The sequence below is a fragment of the Eulemur rufifrons genome, chromosome 2, assembly GCF_041146395.1.
Source record: "Eulemur rufifrons isolate Redbay chromosome 2, OSU_ERuf_1, whole genome shotgun sequence".
Lineage (NCBI taxonomy): Eukaryota > Metazoa > Chordata > Mammalia > Primates > Lemuridae > Eulemur > Eulemur rufifrons.
In genome coordinates, this window is record NC_090984.1 from 18,144,026 (window position 1) to 18,157,650 (window position 13,625).

At 59.8% G+C, this 13,625-nt stretch overlaps 1 protein-coding gene across 1 annotated transcript; it reads left to right on the forward strand.

Moving 5' to 3' along the window:
• Positions 1-3,307: 3,307 nt before the first annotated feature.
• On the forward strand, positions 3,308-11,776 carry ABHD17A (abhydrolase domain containing 17A, depalmitoylase). The gene is made up of 5 exons (XM_069480921.1): positions 3,308-3,421; positions 6,947-7,474; positions 8,651-8,845; positions 11,044-11,223; positions 11,324-11,776. Exons 2-5 carry the CDS (start codon positions 7,143-7,145, stop codon positions 11,547-11,549), a joined length of 933 nt encoding a protein of 310 aa, XP_069337022.1. The 5' UTR covers positions 3,308-3,421; positions 6,947-7,142; the 3' UTR covers positions 11,550-11,776.
• Positions 11,777-13,625: the final 1,849 nt, after the last annotated feature.

The window sequence follows — 13,625 nt, forward strand, 5'->3', positions numbered from 1 at the left end:
TAGAGGGGAGAGTGTCCTCCTGGAGTCCAGGTCCAGCCCTACAGGACCCTGAGAATGGAGCCCCAAGTGTTTCAGCTCTTGGTCGCTAAGCGTTGTCTGGTCTCCTGACCTATTCCCGGGTAAAACAACACTCCAGGAAACTATAGTTGCTTTCTCCTTCCTTTCTTTCTTTCTTTCTTTTTTTTTTTTTTGGAGACACAGTCTCACTCTGGCCTCCCAGGTAGAGTGCAATGGCATCATTGTAGCTCAGTGAAACCTCCAACTCCTGGGCTCAAGTGATCCTGCTGCCTCACCCTCCCGAGTAGCTGGGACTACAGATGGCACCTCCCCGGCTAATTTTTCTGCTTTTAGTAGAGATGGGGGTCTCACTCTTGCTCAGGCTGGTTTCGAACTCGAGCTCAAGTGATCCTCCCACCTTGGCCTCCCAAAGTGCGGGAATTACAGGCATGAGCCACCATGCCTGGCCTTCTTTTTTCTTTTCTAAATAAAAACTCAGGCTGATATGAGCTTTACTTTTTCTTTTCCTTTTCCTTTTCCTTTTCCTTTTTTTTAGCTTAAATACATATCTCTCGATCCCTGATGTCTCACTCAAGCTAGCAGAGAGCTCCTGTTTAAAAAAAAAAAAAAAAAAGAAAGTCTTTATTTGGCAAATCATTAAATGCAAAGCCTAGATTTTCTGTATCTGAAGAAGAAATGAATCCTTCAATATCTTTTACTGCATATTTTAATTTCTGAAAATACAAAAAGACATACAGCTGGGAGCTACTTCGGAGGCTGAGAAAGGAGGATCACTTGAGCCCAGGAGTTTGAGGCCAGCATGAACAACATAGCAAGACCCCTCCCATCTCTAAAAAAGAAAAAAAAAATGACCAAAGAGGAGAAAGGCTCCACTACCAGATCCCTTGCCTGTCCCACACATCTGGGGCCAAAGTCAGCTTTCCTGGCAACACATTGTGCGGCGGGTGTCTGTGTGGTGCATCACCCTGTTGACTTTCCAATGCCAATACAGGCTGTTTGATGGGCCCAGTTGTTTCCCACTTCTGTGCTGACCTCAGCTCAGGGTCTTCCTGGAAATAGGCTGGAGGGACTTCCTTCAGCTGCCCCGGGAACATTGAGCAAAGTCCGATAGATCTTGACAAGGAGAAAGTTGTTGTCTCCTTTGTCTTGGGGGTTTTAGGACACTTTGCTGTCCCTGGCAGCTATGTTGATAAATGAATCCCCATCTGCCTACTCAGAGTCAGAGAGGACTCCATGCCCGTGTGACACACACGTGCGCGCACACACACACTAGCCACCCCCATCTGGCAGCGGAAAACATTAATTTCAAGCTTGGAAAAGCTCCAAAACCCAACAACCTCTTTGCTCACAGCCCTTTAACTCTTATTTGCACACAATTCTAGCCCTCTTGTTTCTCCACTTGCCCAGGTCCCAGAGGCTGAGACTAATGACAATAATTAATGATGATTAATATTTCAGTCCCATAATCCGGCCCAGGGCGCATGCTCGGTGTGTTCACACAGACTGTGTTACCGCTGCTGTTATCTTCTTGGCAAGACAGATGGGATCTCCTGCGCTGGACCCCGGGGAACCCGCACCTGCCTCCCAGACCCTGCAAGCGTCAAGCGGGCAATATTGCCACCTACTGACGAAAGGCAGCCTCGCCCTGGTCTGGGGCTACCTATGGGCTGGATGCTAGAAGCAGTTGCTGTTATTTAAGCAATTCCCAGAATGCCCACACCAACCTGCTCCTGCCTCCACACAAGCTCCACCAGAGAGGATAATCGATCGCACCCCAAATGTCAGCAGTGCCGAAGTTAAAAAGCCATGTGCTGATTATTTGAGGGACAAAAATTGAGAGGTCCCTGCCAATCCTCCCCCAGGGCCCCATTCCTGCCAAGTCAGGACAGAGCTGCAGAAAAGGATTCAGGCTCAGGACTGGACACTGCCTGGGCTTGTTTTTCCTCATTTTCCAGCCTCCCAGATCTCTGGCCCCCAGTGCTGGGTGCTCAGCTACCTGGATCTCTCTGGGGCTGTCACACAGTGATGGAGGAGGATTGCCCTGGGAGCCTCAAGCCTGTCTCCATAACGTGGAGCTACAGATGAGAGCCCCTGGGAGGAAGAGGGGCTGAGGCTGCCTTCGGGGTGGAGGCCTGGAAGGGCAAAGCTCTCCAACTAACTCTCACTCCCACCTCCAGGCTTGGCACTGTTGGTCTCTGCAGTCTTTTCTGCCTCTGTCTCCAGCTCCTCCTCAGAAGGGCCAGCCCTGACCACCCTCTCTCTGACATTCCCTGATCTCTTTCTTCATTGTGTAAGGACCCCTCCCTACTGTTGTGAGCTGAGCCAGGAGGGACCAGGTTGTGGACAGACACACACTGAAACCAGCCACAAAATTTAAGGGATGCCCCCAAATCTCAGCCACTATGATTAATAATATTAATATTTTAATGCAATAAAATTAATTGGCCGGGCACAGTGACTCACTCTGTAATTCCAGCACTCTGGGAGGCTGAGGCGGGAGGATCCCTTGAGCTCAGGAGTTCGAGACCAGCCTGAGCAAGAGTGAGACTCCATCTCTACTGAAAATAGAAAAAGTAGCCAGGTGTGGTGGCGCACACCTGTAGTCCCAGCTACTCGGGAGGCTGAGGCAGGAGGATCGCTTGAGCCCAGGAGTTGGAGGCTGCAGTGATCTATGATGACGCCACTGCACTCCAGCCTGAGTGAGACCCTGTCTAAAAAATTAAAAAGAATACGAAAGAATCCATGATGCACAATATATCAAGATTTTACATAAAGAGAGGATCCAACCCTGCACTTGCATTGTCTCGTCTCACTCGCCTCACCGCAGCGGTCAGGACCTTGGTTCCAATAGAACTTTATTTGCAAAGACAGGCAGCCAGCCTGTGGGCCCTGGTTACAAAATTTTTTAAAATAATGCATTTAAGATATGTTATGAGTTGTTAAAAAAATAAAAATAATGTATTTTAAAATAATTTTTATCTTGCTGCCTGAGTTTTTTTGGCGTCCCTGTAAATTTGCTTCCGAGGCGAGCACCATGCTCGCCTCAGCATAGACTGTCCTGGGAATGAGTGAATGAACGAACCCAAAGCTCGGGCCCCGCCCCCGCCAGGCTCCGCCCCTCGTAGCGCCAGCCCCGCCCCCAGAAGCCGGGCCCCACCCCCAGGGCGCGCACTGCGCCGTCGCCCGGCGCCTCCTGCCCCCGCGCGTGCTGTCGCGTCACTTCCGGGGCGGTGGCGGGAACGAGGCTCACTTCCGCCCGCGGGGGAGCGGCGGCGGCAGCGGTGGCGGCGGCGGCGGCGGCGCAGGAGGCCGGCCCGGGCCGCGGAGGGACCGACGGACTCACGGGCGGGCGGCCGGGAGCCATGGAGCGTGGCCCTGGGGCCGGGGGGCGCGGGCCGGGGCGGTGAGTGCTGGGCAGGGGCGGGCGCTGCGGCGCAGAGTGGCCGCGGTGCCGTCCGCGGCCGTTTGGGGAGCCGAGCTCGGCCGCGAGGCCCTGGCAGCCCGGTGGAGCGTCCCTGAGATCCCTCGCCCTGCCTGGGCGGCCGCGGGTCCTGCCCAAGAACCCCCGGCCAGGGGCGGAGACCGCGGGGTAGCGTCTCTGACTCTGGTGAATCTCTGTCCCGCGTCCGTTCAGCACTGCGGCGTCGAGTGATCGCCCACCTTCCCGGGGACGCGCCCCCCCCTTCGGGAAGCGCCCTGCTCGAGCCGCAGGCTCTGCCCCTGAACTTGCCCCCAGCCCGGCACTGGGCACCCTCCCCAGAGCCAGCGGCGGCCGAGCCCACTTCCTAACCAGCTCCTAGACGCCTCTGCCCCAGGCAGGCGTCTTCCTGCCGGCTGGGACACCTGGGTAGGCTTCCTGGCGTCCGCTCTGGCGTGTTGTCCAGGATGCAGCTGGGGATCATCCCAAAGCCCTTAACTGGCGTTGCCCACTCCCAGCTCAGGACTCCTCCGTGGCTCCCCGTTTGCCCCAGGATGAAGTCTACACTCAGAGGGCGCTACCTGACCTGGCTCTGGCTCCCTCTGGGGCTCTTCTGCTCACCTCTTCCTCCGGGGTTCTGCTCTGGCCAGGAACCTGCAGTTCTTGGAACACTCTGTCACTTCTGGGGCTTTTCCTGTGCTGTTCCCTCTGTCCCATTCCCCTGTCACCTGCCCACTTTCTCTGCATCTTTCAGACTGCGCCTTCCCCCAGGCAGATCTGCTACCCTGACCGGTTGGGTGCAGTGCCATCAAAGTCGACCATATGTAGGTCATCTTGCCGTGTTTCGATTGCTCAGTTGCTTGTTGGTCCTCACAACACCACTCACCTGCACGGGCCTGGCAGAGGGGCACCCAGTTCCATGCTTGTGGACGGATCTATGGGGTTCAGATTGCCAGGGGTGTGGCCCCAGTGAGTGAGGCATCTGGGTGTGCACTACCTAGTCCAGCACCCATTAGTGACACAGGGAAGTTCCAGCTATTTGTGGCCCAAGAGGAGACCATCCCCTGCCCTGTGAAATCAGGCAGACCCTGGAGGCTCTTTTTTTAACCTCCTGCAGCTTCCCCCTTAACTCTGTTGCTTACCATTCGCCCATTCCATTAGCAAAGGGTTGTTGAGGCAAAACAGATGCTGGTCCTGCCCTCACGGAGTTTCTAGGTTGTGTGTGGTAGCAAGGTAGTCCCATTAAGCACGTGGAAATACAAGCTGTGGTGACATGAGTGCATGTGAGGGGCCCTAACCCGCTTTGGAGGACTCTGAGAGCATTGGGAGTGAGATTCAAGGGATGGGCAAGGACGTCTGGTGGGGCTGGGGAAGGGGTCGCCAGCAGGCAGAAGGGAGCAGGGCAGCTTGTCTGTGGGGAGAGAGGGTCAGATGGGAGAAAAGTGGGTGTGGAGAGGTCACCCTGCGCTGGGATGCAGGCCTGGGGGGCTGTGGTGAGGGATTGATCTCTGTTTTTAGAAAAGTGGGAGCCCCCGGGACACCCCACAGGGAGGTGGCGTGATGATTGGACTCGTGTCATGAAAAGGTTTGGCTGCTGGGGTGGTGTCCTGGAGCAGGCTGGTCAGCAAGGCAGGAGGCTGTTGCTGTAGTCCAGGTGAAAGGTGACAGGCGGTGACCAGCTGGTGCTTCAAGGGAGACAGGCAGGGCCCGTGGGCCCTGCTGACAGATTGGATTGGATCTGGGCAGTGGAGGGAGGTGTTGAGGATGACACCCACGTTTCTGGCTTGGTATTGGGGCTCTCGTGCCCTGGTGTGCCCCTTCGTCCTCCAGGGTTCCCAGAGGCCTCTGCCTGCCCACTGGGCTCTCAAAGCAGACCTCCATCCTGCCACTCAAATTCCAGACCCTTCCCAGCAACTCAGCACCAGTGGGTATCACCTGTTTGGGGGCTAGACCTCTTTTAGAATATGTCAAAGCTGATGATTATCAACCTCCACACAGTGGACACTGGAGTCGGGTCACTCTCTGGGGTGGGGCTGTTCTGGGCACTGCAGGGTCCTGAGCAGTGTCAATGGCCTCCACCCACCCCATGCCAGGGGCACCCCAGTTGTGATAACCGAAACTGTCTCCGACATTGACAAGTGTCCCCAGCAGGGTGGAATCATTTGAGAATCAGTATAATAGGCTGTGCCCTTTGAGAAGTACTCACTCGGACTCGCATCCCACCTGGGGGTTCAGGGTGCGTGATGCTGTCCACCCTGGCTTTCATAGTTCTGTCCTCTCCTCCCTGTGTGCCCCTGAGTCGAGGTGACTGGGATGTGGGTCTCACATCTCAAGTCCTGAGGGAGCAGGTGTATTTCTGGGCCTGAGACTGTTCCTTGGGGGAGGGGGGCATAAGCCATGTCCGCGGGCTGCAGCTGTCGCACCCTTGTGTGTCTAGACCTGCCTCTGAACTGCGTCTCCCTGGCCCAGGGGTTTTCAAATGATCTGACCCAAAAGCTGAATGTGCCAGGGCGTTCTGCCGCTGAAACAGTTGTGAGCGTGTCTCCCTCCCTCGTTCCAATCTGTAATCTGTAAGGAAAGGCGTAGTCAGGGGTAGATTTCTCTCAGACCTTTTTGTTTTTTTAGTGTCTATCTGTTGGCAGCTTCCTACATGACTGTGGTTGCTTTAGCAACTTAGCAGTTATCAATTTAATACAATGTTTCAGGACATTTTGCTAAAAGGAACGTGTGAGTTTCCGCTCTGAGACAGGCCTCTTGCCCTGGAACTCCCCTCCCTCCTCTTACCCGCTCTTCTGTGGGGTAAGTGGTGTGTGCATTTATAGACGCTGAGGCTAGGGAGGGTAAGTGACTTGCCCAAGGTCATGGAACCCCTAAATCAGTGCTGGCTAGAGTCCCAGGCTCCCCTGACCCCACTTGGCCTCCCCTGCCTCTCAGGCTGAGCCCCTGGCCTGGCCTCGAGCTCAGGGAAGAGCCATTGTCCTAACTCAATAAGGGCCTTCCAGCCTGAGATGTATCCTGCCTTTGTTTCTAGCGCCTTTGTTTGTTGTATTTCCTCTGCCGGGGTTCCTCTCTCTGCAGACATGGCAGTCCTGCGAGGCCCCTGTGAGCTGTGGACATCCGTCCTTGTCCCAGCTGCCCCCGTCCCCTGGGGGTGGCAGATGAATCCTTAAGGATCACAGAGACAGACCGGGGAAGGGTCTGGGCAGCAGCATTGACTGAGGCCTGGGATGGGGGCTTCCCTGGGCCCAGGGCAGGGGTGTGTGCCAGAGGCTGGGTTGGGGCTGGGGTCTGGTCCCCGCACAGCCTGCTGGCTGGGCCGACATGGCAAGAAGTGGTGATGGCAAGCTCAGGGAGTGTGGTCGTAGGGGGTGGGCTGGGGGGGAGGAGGAGTCTGGGCAGGAGAGGAGACTAGGATTGAGGCCAGAGAAGGTTTGGGCCCACACCTCCGCACCTGGCACAGGTGACCATGGCGCCCCAGAAGGATCTCCATACCTTGCTGTTCCCCTGCAGGGTTTCCCACTGCACGACATGGAGACCTGTGGCTGCAAGGCTCCCAGGGGCTCAGCTTGGACCGCAATGGGGCTGGGCTGTGGCCTCCTAACGGGGCTCTTGTCTGGGGCAGTGGCCAGGGGGACATCCTCCCCCTGCCCGTGACTCGGAGCACCCCCACCCCTCCCCTGCCAGGTGAGGCCGGGCGGTGCCCGCCATGAACGGCCTGTCGGTGAGCGAGCTCTGCTGCCTCTTCTGCTGCCCACCCTGCCCCGGCCGCATCGCTGCCAAGCTCGCCTTCCTGCCACCGGAGCCCACCTACTCACTGCTGCCCGAGCCCGAGCCGGGGTCCGGCGGGGCTGGTGCTGCCCCCTCGGGGACCGTGCGCACCTCCTCTGGCACCCCTGGGCGCTGGAAGCTCCACCTGACGGAGCGCGCTGACTTCCAGTACAGCCAGCGGGAGCTGGACACCATTGAGGTCTTCCTGACCAAGAGCGCCCGCGGCAACCGCGTCTCCTGCATGTACGTGCGCTGTGTGCCTGGCGCCAGGTGAGCAGCCCAGGGGTAGTGGGACTGGGTGGGCCCCTGGCTCAGGCCGCACTGTTCTTGGGGCTCCTGTTTCTGCCCAGGACACTCAGTGTAGTTGGTGATGGCCCCTGGAGGGCCAGAGCCAGAGTGAAAAGCCAGCATGGGGTAGGCATTGTCTGCAAGCCTGTCCTTATCCCTCTCGAGAGTCCTCTTGCCAGATGGGCAGCAGCCCAGATCTGCATAAGAGCAGGCCTGGTTCTACCCAGGGCCCATCTCCTTGGTGGCTGCCTTGCCACCTGCTTGGTGCAGGCTGTTCCTCTAAGGCCTAAGCCAGAGATGGGGCGGGGAGGTGACTGCTATGGCCTTTCGGGTGACTTTCCCTTCATAGTAGGTGGAGTTCTGACTCCAGACCCAAGTCCAAAGGGTGAGCTTTTGCCTTCTGGCTGGGCTGGAACAGGCCACTTAGGCTGGTGTTGGAGGAAGCAGCCCATGGCCAGGGCTAGCTGGTTGCCTGCTCTTGGCATGATCCTGGAGAGGTCCTGTCCTGGAGAAGTGGCTAGGCCTTGTGGGATGGCCATGGGACTTGGGCAGAATGGCCCACATAGGAAGAGCGGCTTGTCTGTGAGTGGGGATTTATTTGCTTTCTGGGGGGCAGGGCTGGGGTCCAGGTGTCCTCTAACAGCAAAGGGATCATTCCTGGAGAAGGACAGAGAGCCCTGTGACAGAGCAGTGCCACCTTCTCTGGGAAAGTTCTGAGCTGTGGGTAGGTGCACGTGCATCCTGGGGCTGTTAAGGCCCCTCCAGGAGGAAAGGCTCTCGGTCAGAGAGGGCCGCTGTGCAGAGGGTTAAAGGTGACGGCCACCGCAGCAGCTCAGCTCACGCTGCAGGTCTTCCCTGAGCTGAGAACATGACTGAGGGTCCCAGTGTTCCCCTTCACAGAATCCTGAGGCTCTGCTGGCCAGCCCACACAGCTAGGGGAAGCCAGGCCACTCTGCCACCTAGGTGGCCTGTCCCCTCCCAGCCCTCCCGTCCTTTCCCTGTGAGGACACCTCAGGATGGAGCTGGGCTGTTCCCCCTTGCCTCCCCCTCACTGGCTGCATCACCTCTTGGGAGGGGTGAATGTGGCAATGGGTGCTGGCTGGCCGCCAGGTGCTGGGGGTCTGGAAGGACACGTGAGCAGCCCCGCCCTGTCCCCAGGTACACGGTTCTCTTCTCACACGGCAACGCGGTAGACCTGGGCCAGATGTGCAGCTTTTACATCGGCCTGGGCTCCCGCATCCATTGCAACGTCTTCTCCTACGACTACTCTGGCTACGGTGTGAGCTCGGGCAAGCCCTCGGAGAAGAACCTCTACGCTGACATTGACGCTGCCTGGCAGGCCTTGCGCACCAGGTGAGGGAGGCCGGCAGGAGAGAAGTCTCCCTGGAGTGTCTCCCCAGAGAGGGGCCCAAACCTGGTGCCACAGGCTGGCTTCCCCAGGGAGCGGGGTGGGTGGCCCTGCAGGAGGTGAGCCACAGTAGACATGCAGGGCTGGAGAGTGGGACAGGTGGGTTCCCAAGTGCCTAGGGTGCAGCTCCTCCTCCCCTCCTCTCCTCCTGGGAGCCCCTGGCCTGGGGCCAGAAGGGGCTGGGGTTGCCTACAGGGGAGTGGAGGCTGCCGGGCAGGAGGGGGTGGGCAGAGGATGCTGGCCTGGGAGGGAGTGTTGGGGTGGTATGAAAGGACAGCCAGGAGCCCATGGGCCAGGGAGCATGTGGGGTGCAGGGTGGGGCCGGGCCGTTGCGTCCAGGTCCTGGAGTCCAGTGCTCAAGGGCCATGTGGCTGTGGGGCTCAGGTTCCTCCTGGGGGGGCCCTGAGGAGTGGGGGGCCAGCGTCTGGAGGAGTGGGGCAGGCTGCCCAGTGCCCAGCATGGCCCTGTGACTGGGGGGAGGTCAGTGGGTGTGGAGCCCCCAGCACACACTGAGGTCTGGGCCAGCCTCCACTCCAGACCCTCTGACTGGACCCTGCACCCTGGTCATGCAGCCCCTGGGCAGCCCCTCCCACCCCACACCTGGTTGGCCCTTAACCTGTGTGCATGGCTTGTGTCAGTGCTGCTCTAGAACCTGGCCTCCAAGGCCAGCCCCCCAAATGGAGGCAGCGCCTTGTTCCCTGCCTTACTTTTGGGCCCTGCCCTGCCGACTGGTCTGACCCTCTCTGGCAGGGACCAGGTGCAGCTCTGAGGAGTTGGTGGCCCTGGGGAGGTGGGGGGGGGGGCTCTGGTTGCTATGGTGATGCGCCAGGCAGTCCCTGCTGCAAGCCTGGGAGCTGGGTCCCCTGGTATCACCCTGGTATCACCCTGGCACTGGGGACCTGTCCTGGGCTTTTTGGTAGCTTTGGGCACCAGCACTGAGCATGCATCCTGTGCTGCAGGGACATGCAGGCCTGGCTTCCCTCCCCTTCTTGCCCCACTGCCCAGGGACACTGGCAGTCACACCCACTGTGGGCAGGGCTCTGATCTCTGTCCATGCATGTGTCCTGCTGCTGGTGTTGTCCTCCAGAAACCTAAGCCGGCAGCTGTAAGGGGGAAAGCAGGTGCATTTGGGACGTGTTGTGTTTGTCCAGGTGGCGCTGTCTGGAGCTGGGTGGCAGGGCTGGGCTGGCTCAGTATTCTGGTCTGGTGCCTGTGCTGCCAGGGAGCAGGCCCAAGAGGCAGTGGTAGAGCTTCAGGGCGGCACAAACCATGTGGCATCCCCAGTGCCTTGGGAGTAGGGTGGGCAGGTGGCTAACTGTGAGGTGCTATCAGGGAGCTGGGAGTCCAGGCCAGGGGGACGGACAGATACGGCTACTGGTTGAAATGGGGAGGTGAAGTCAGAATGCCCAGGTGGACAACCCAGGTGTTATATGACCTGCTCTGGTGTCTGTCTGCCAAGAGGGGCACCTCCTTGGGATCAGGGTGGGGAGCCCGTGGGAGGAGAGCTTCAGAACCCTGTGTGGCAAGGGGAGAGGGGGTCCCCTTGCAGTTGGGAGTGGGCATGGGGGGCCTTGGAGCTGGTGCTGGGCCAGGTGGACAGGGTGGGGTGGGGGTCCAGGACCTGTGTACTGTGGAGAGAAGGTGCTGCTAGAAGGAGGTGGCTCTGCTGCTGCTGGCCTGTGTAGTACTGAGCACCTGACTGGGCGTGGGGGCTCTGAGGGACCCTAAAATGCCACCAGACAATGACAACACAGCTGCCTCAACCCCCCACAGCCAAGGGGTTGGGGAATGGGTGTAGGCGGGAAGACCCCCCCCCCCCCACTGCAGGTGCACCAGGAAGAGCCTTGTAATCAGGAAGACCTGAAGCAGATGCGAGATGTTCCTAGGTCTGCCCTTGTGGAGTGTATGCCTGGGAGTGACCAAGGGGTGTGGGAGGGTCTCCAGGGCCTACCCTACCCCTACGCCTCTGCTTCCCCCCAAGGGCACTCCCCACGGTGGTCCAGGTAGATACCGCCCAAGAAGCAGAGGAGAGACAGGTGGGGCTGCGGCCCCATGAGCAGTGGGGAGAAGGGGTACTGCCCTGCGAGCTGGCACGGGAGGGGTGTACGCATAGGCGCAGCTGACCCTGCCCTGGCGCCGCCAGGTACGGCATCAGCCCGGACAGCATCATCCTGTATGGGCAGAGCATCGGCACGGTGCCCACCGTGGACCTGGCCTCGCGCTACGAGTGCGCCGCCGTAGTGCTGCACTCGCCGCTGACCTCGGGCATGCGCGTGGCCTTTCCCGACACCAGGAAGACCTACTGCTTCGACGCGTTCCCCAAGTGAGCGCGGGGTGGGGCCCCCGGGTGGGTGGGCCTCGGTGGGGAGGGGGAGGGGGCGAGCAGGGCACAGGAGTCTGACCCGCACCGCCCCCGCCCGCAGCATCGAGAAGGTGTCCAAAATCACGTCGCCTGTGCTCATCATCCACGGCACGGAGGACGAGGTGATCGACTTCTCTCACGGGCTGGCGCTCTATGAGCGCTGCCCCAAGGCCGTGGAGCCGCTGTGGGTGGAGGGCGCCGGGCACAACGACATCGAGCTCTACAGCCAGTACCTGGAGCGCCTGCGCCGCTTCATCTCCCAGGAGCTGCCCAGCCAGCGCGCCTAGTGGCGGCCGGTGCGCCCGGCCGCGTGACCTCAGCAATAAGGCGGCCGCCCGCCCGGACGCCCCGGGGGCTGCATGTGGACCTCCCGGGCCGCCCAGGACTCCCCAGGCGGCGGGCGCCGGGACCCTGCCCCGGCCCAGGGGCTGTGGACGATGTACAGGCGATGGAATTATGCTCTCCTTTTGGAAGCAAAAAGAAGAAAAATCTGAAAACAGAAATTAAAAATTTAAAATTTTAGGATTCTCTTTTCCTTTCATGGCTTCTGTACGCTTTCTGGGGCTCAGCAAGCTCCAGGAGGGGACAAGCTTTCCCGACCTCGCCCCCAATCCTGGGGGAAGATCAGCACGCGCACTCGGTGGGTTTTACAAAGCAGATGCCAAGTCGCTCTCCCCGAAGGAGGGTGCGCCCAGGTCTTGTCCCCAGGGCCCCTGGACGGGGCTGGTTGTCTGGGTGGTGTTAGGGTGGGGGCAGCATTTGAACCCAGGTCCCCTGACTCCTGGGGAGGCTGGTGAGACCTGACTCCAGGGCTAGGCACTTGCAGCTCCATGGCAGGGGAGGTCTGTGAGGCTCGCTGCCATCAAGACTGGAGCCTGGAAAACAGTTTCCCACCGGGCCTGTGGGCACCCGTAGCAGAAGGGCCAACAAAGCCCACTTGGACCCCGAGGAGCGGGGCGGCTTCCTTGGCAGTGGGGAAGCCACGGTCTGGAGGAGGACAGCGGCAAGTCCGAAGGTCTCCCCAGCAGCTGGGGTCCCGGGAGCGCTCTTGCAACACGCCAGGTCGTCCCACTGCTCGGCGCCTAGGTCTGAGCTGTGTCCTCCGTCCGGGACGCCCTTGAGGACAGGGCAGGGGGAGTCGCACGCGACCCCAGACCCCGGAGGGCTACCTGAGACCACCGTAGCAGGGGACCCAGCGCCGGGAGGGCTCGCAGACCGGTGGCCTGTCGTCCATCCCCGGTGTAGGCAGAGGCCTAGCCTGTGTCCCGGGACCAGGCGGCGGCGAGGCCAAAGCTGCCTCCCATTCGCCCCAGTCCTACTCTGAGGCCCGCGGGCTCTGCGGCTCCTTTAAGAAGGGGCGGTGCTTCCGCCTGGGGGCGGGTAACGCCGTGCATCACGTGCACGGCCTAGGTCCGGGCGGAAGCGGAAATGGCGCGCGCGGAAGCGGCGGCGACGGTGGCGGTCAGGGGCTGCGGTTGGGTGCCTGCTGCCGGGTCCGGCCGACCCCGACGTCCTCGGCACCCTCCTGCGCCCCGCGGGGTCGGGCTGCGGCCCGCGCCTCCGTCTCCGAGGTGGGGGACCGGCCGGGCCAGGGCGGGCGGCACGTCCCCTCCCTGTGCGGGGTCCCGGAGTCCTTTCGGTACTCTGAGACGCGAGGAAGACGCGGAGGACGCCTGCGCCCCGCAGCCCGCCCGTGCCCTGCCTTTGCGCCTCTCGCCGCGGCTCTCCTGACACAGTCCGCCCTGGCCGGTGCCCCTCCGCGGGGCTCCCACCGGCTCCCACCGGCTCCCACGAGCACGTCGTGGGCCTCCGACGCCGGGGACGGTAGCTCCCAACAGCTGGGGACTCTGCGTGCGGCGAGTCCAAGCAGCTGCTTGCGTTGTAGCAGAAATGTTTCCAGGTACAGGGAGCAAACAGCTCAGGACCCTTGACAAAAGGCATTTGGTGGACATCTGAAGCCTTCCTACAATCCCAAATCTCCCAGGCCCAGTATCCTCCCCTGGGGCAGAGAGAAGCCACTTTTCTACGTGTCCACAGAGAAAGTCTATGCAGGTACATCGACAGGTGTTTCTGCAAAAGGTGGGTCACTTTCCTTGGGGCTCTTTTACTTCCCGTAGCTTGGAGAGTGTTCTGTACATGCAGATGTATAGACTGGATTCCTATTTAAACAGCCATTTATAGCAGCCATTTGTAATTTACTTACCCCGTTTCCTGTTGGTAGAAATTTAGAGTTCTTTGGAGTCTCTCGTAACAATAAACAATGCCAGATTGATTGGATGCACAAGCGTCTTTGCACCCAAGCAAGAATATTTCTGTAGGCTATAAAGTCCTTGGTGCAGAAGTGATAGGTCTAGGGCTTTAAG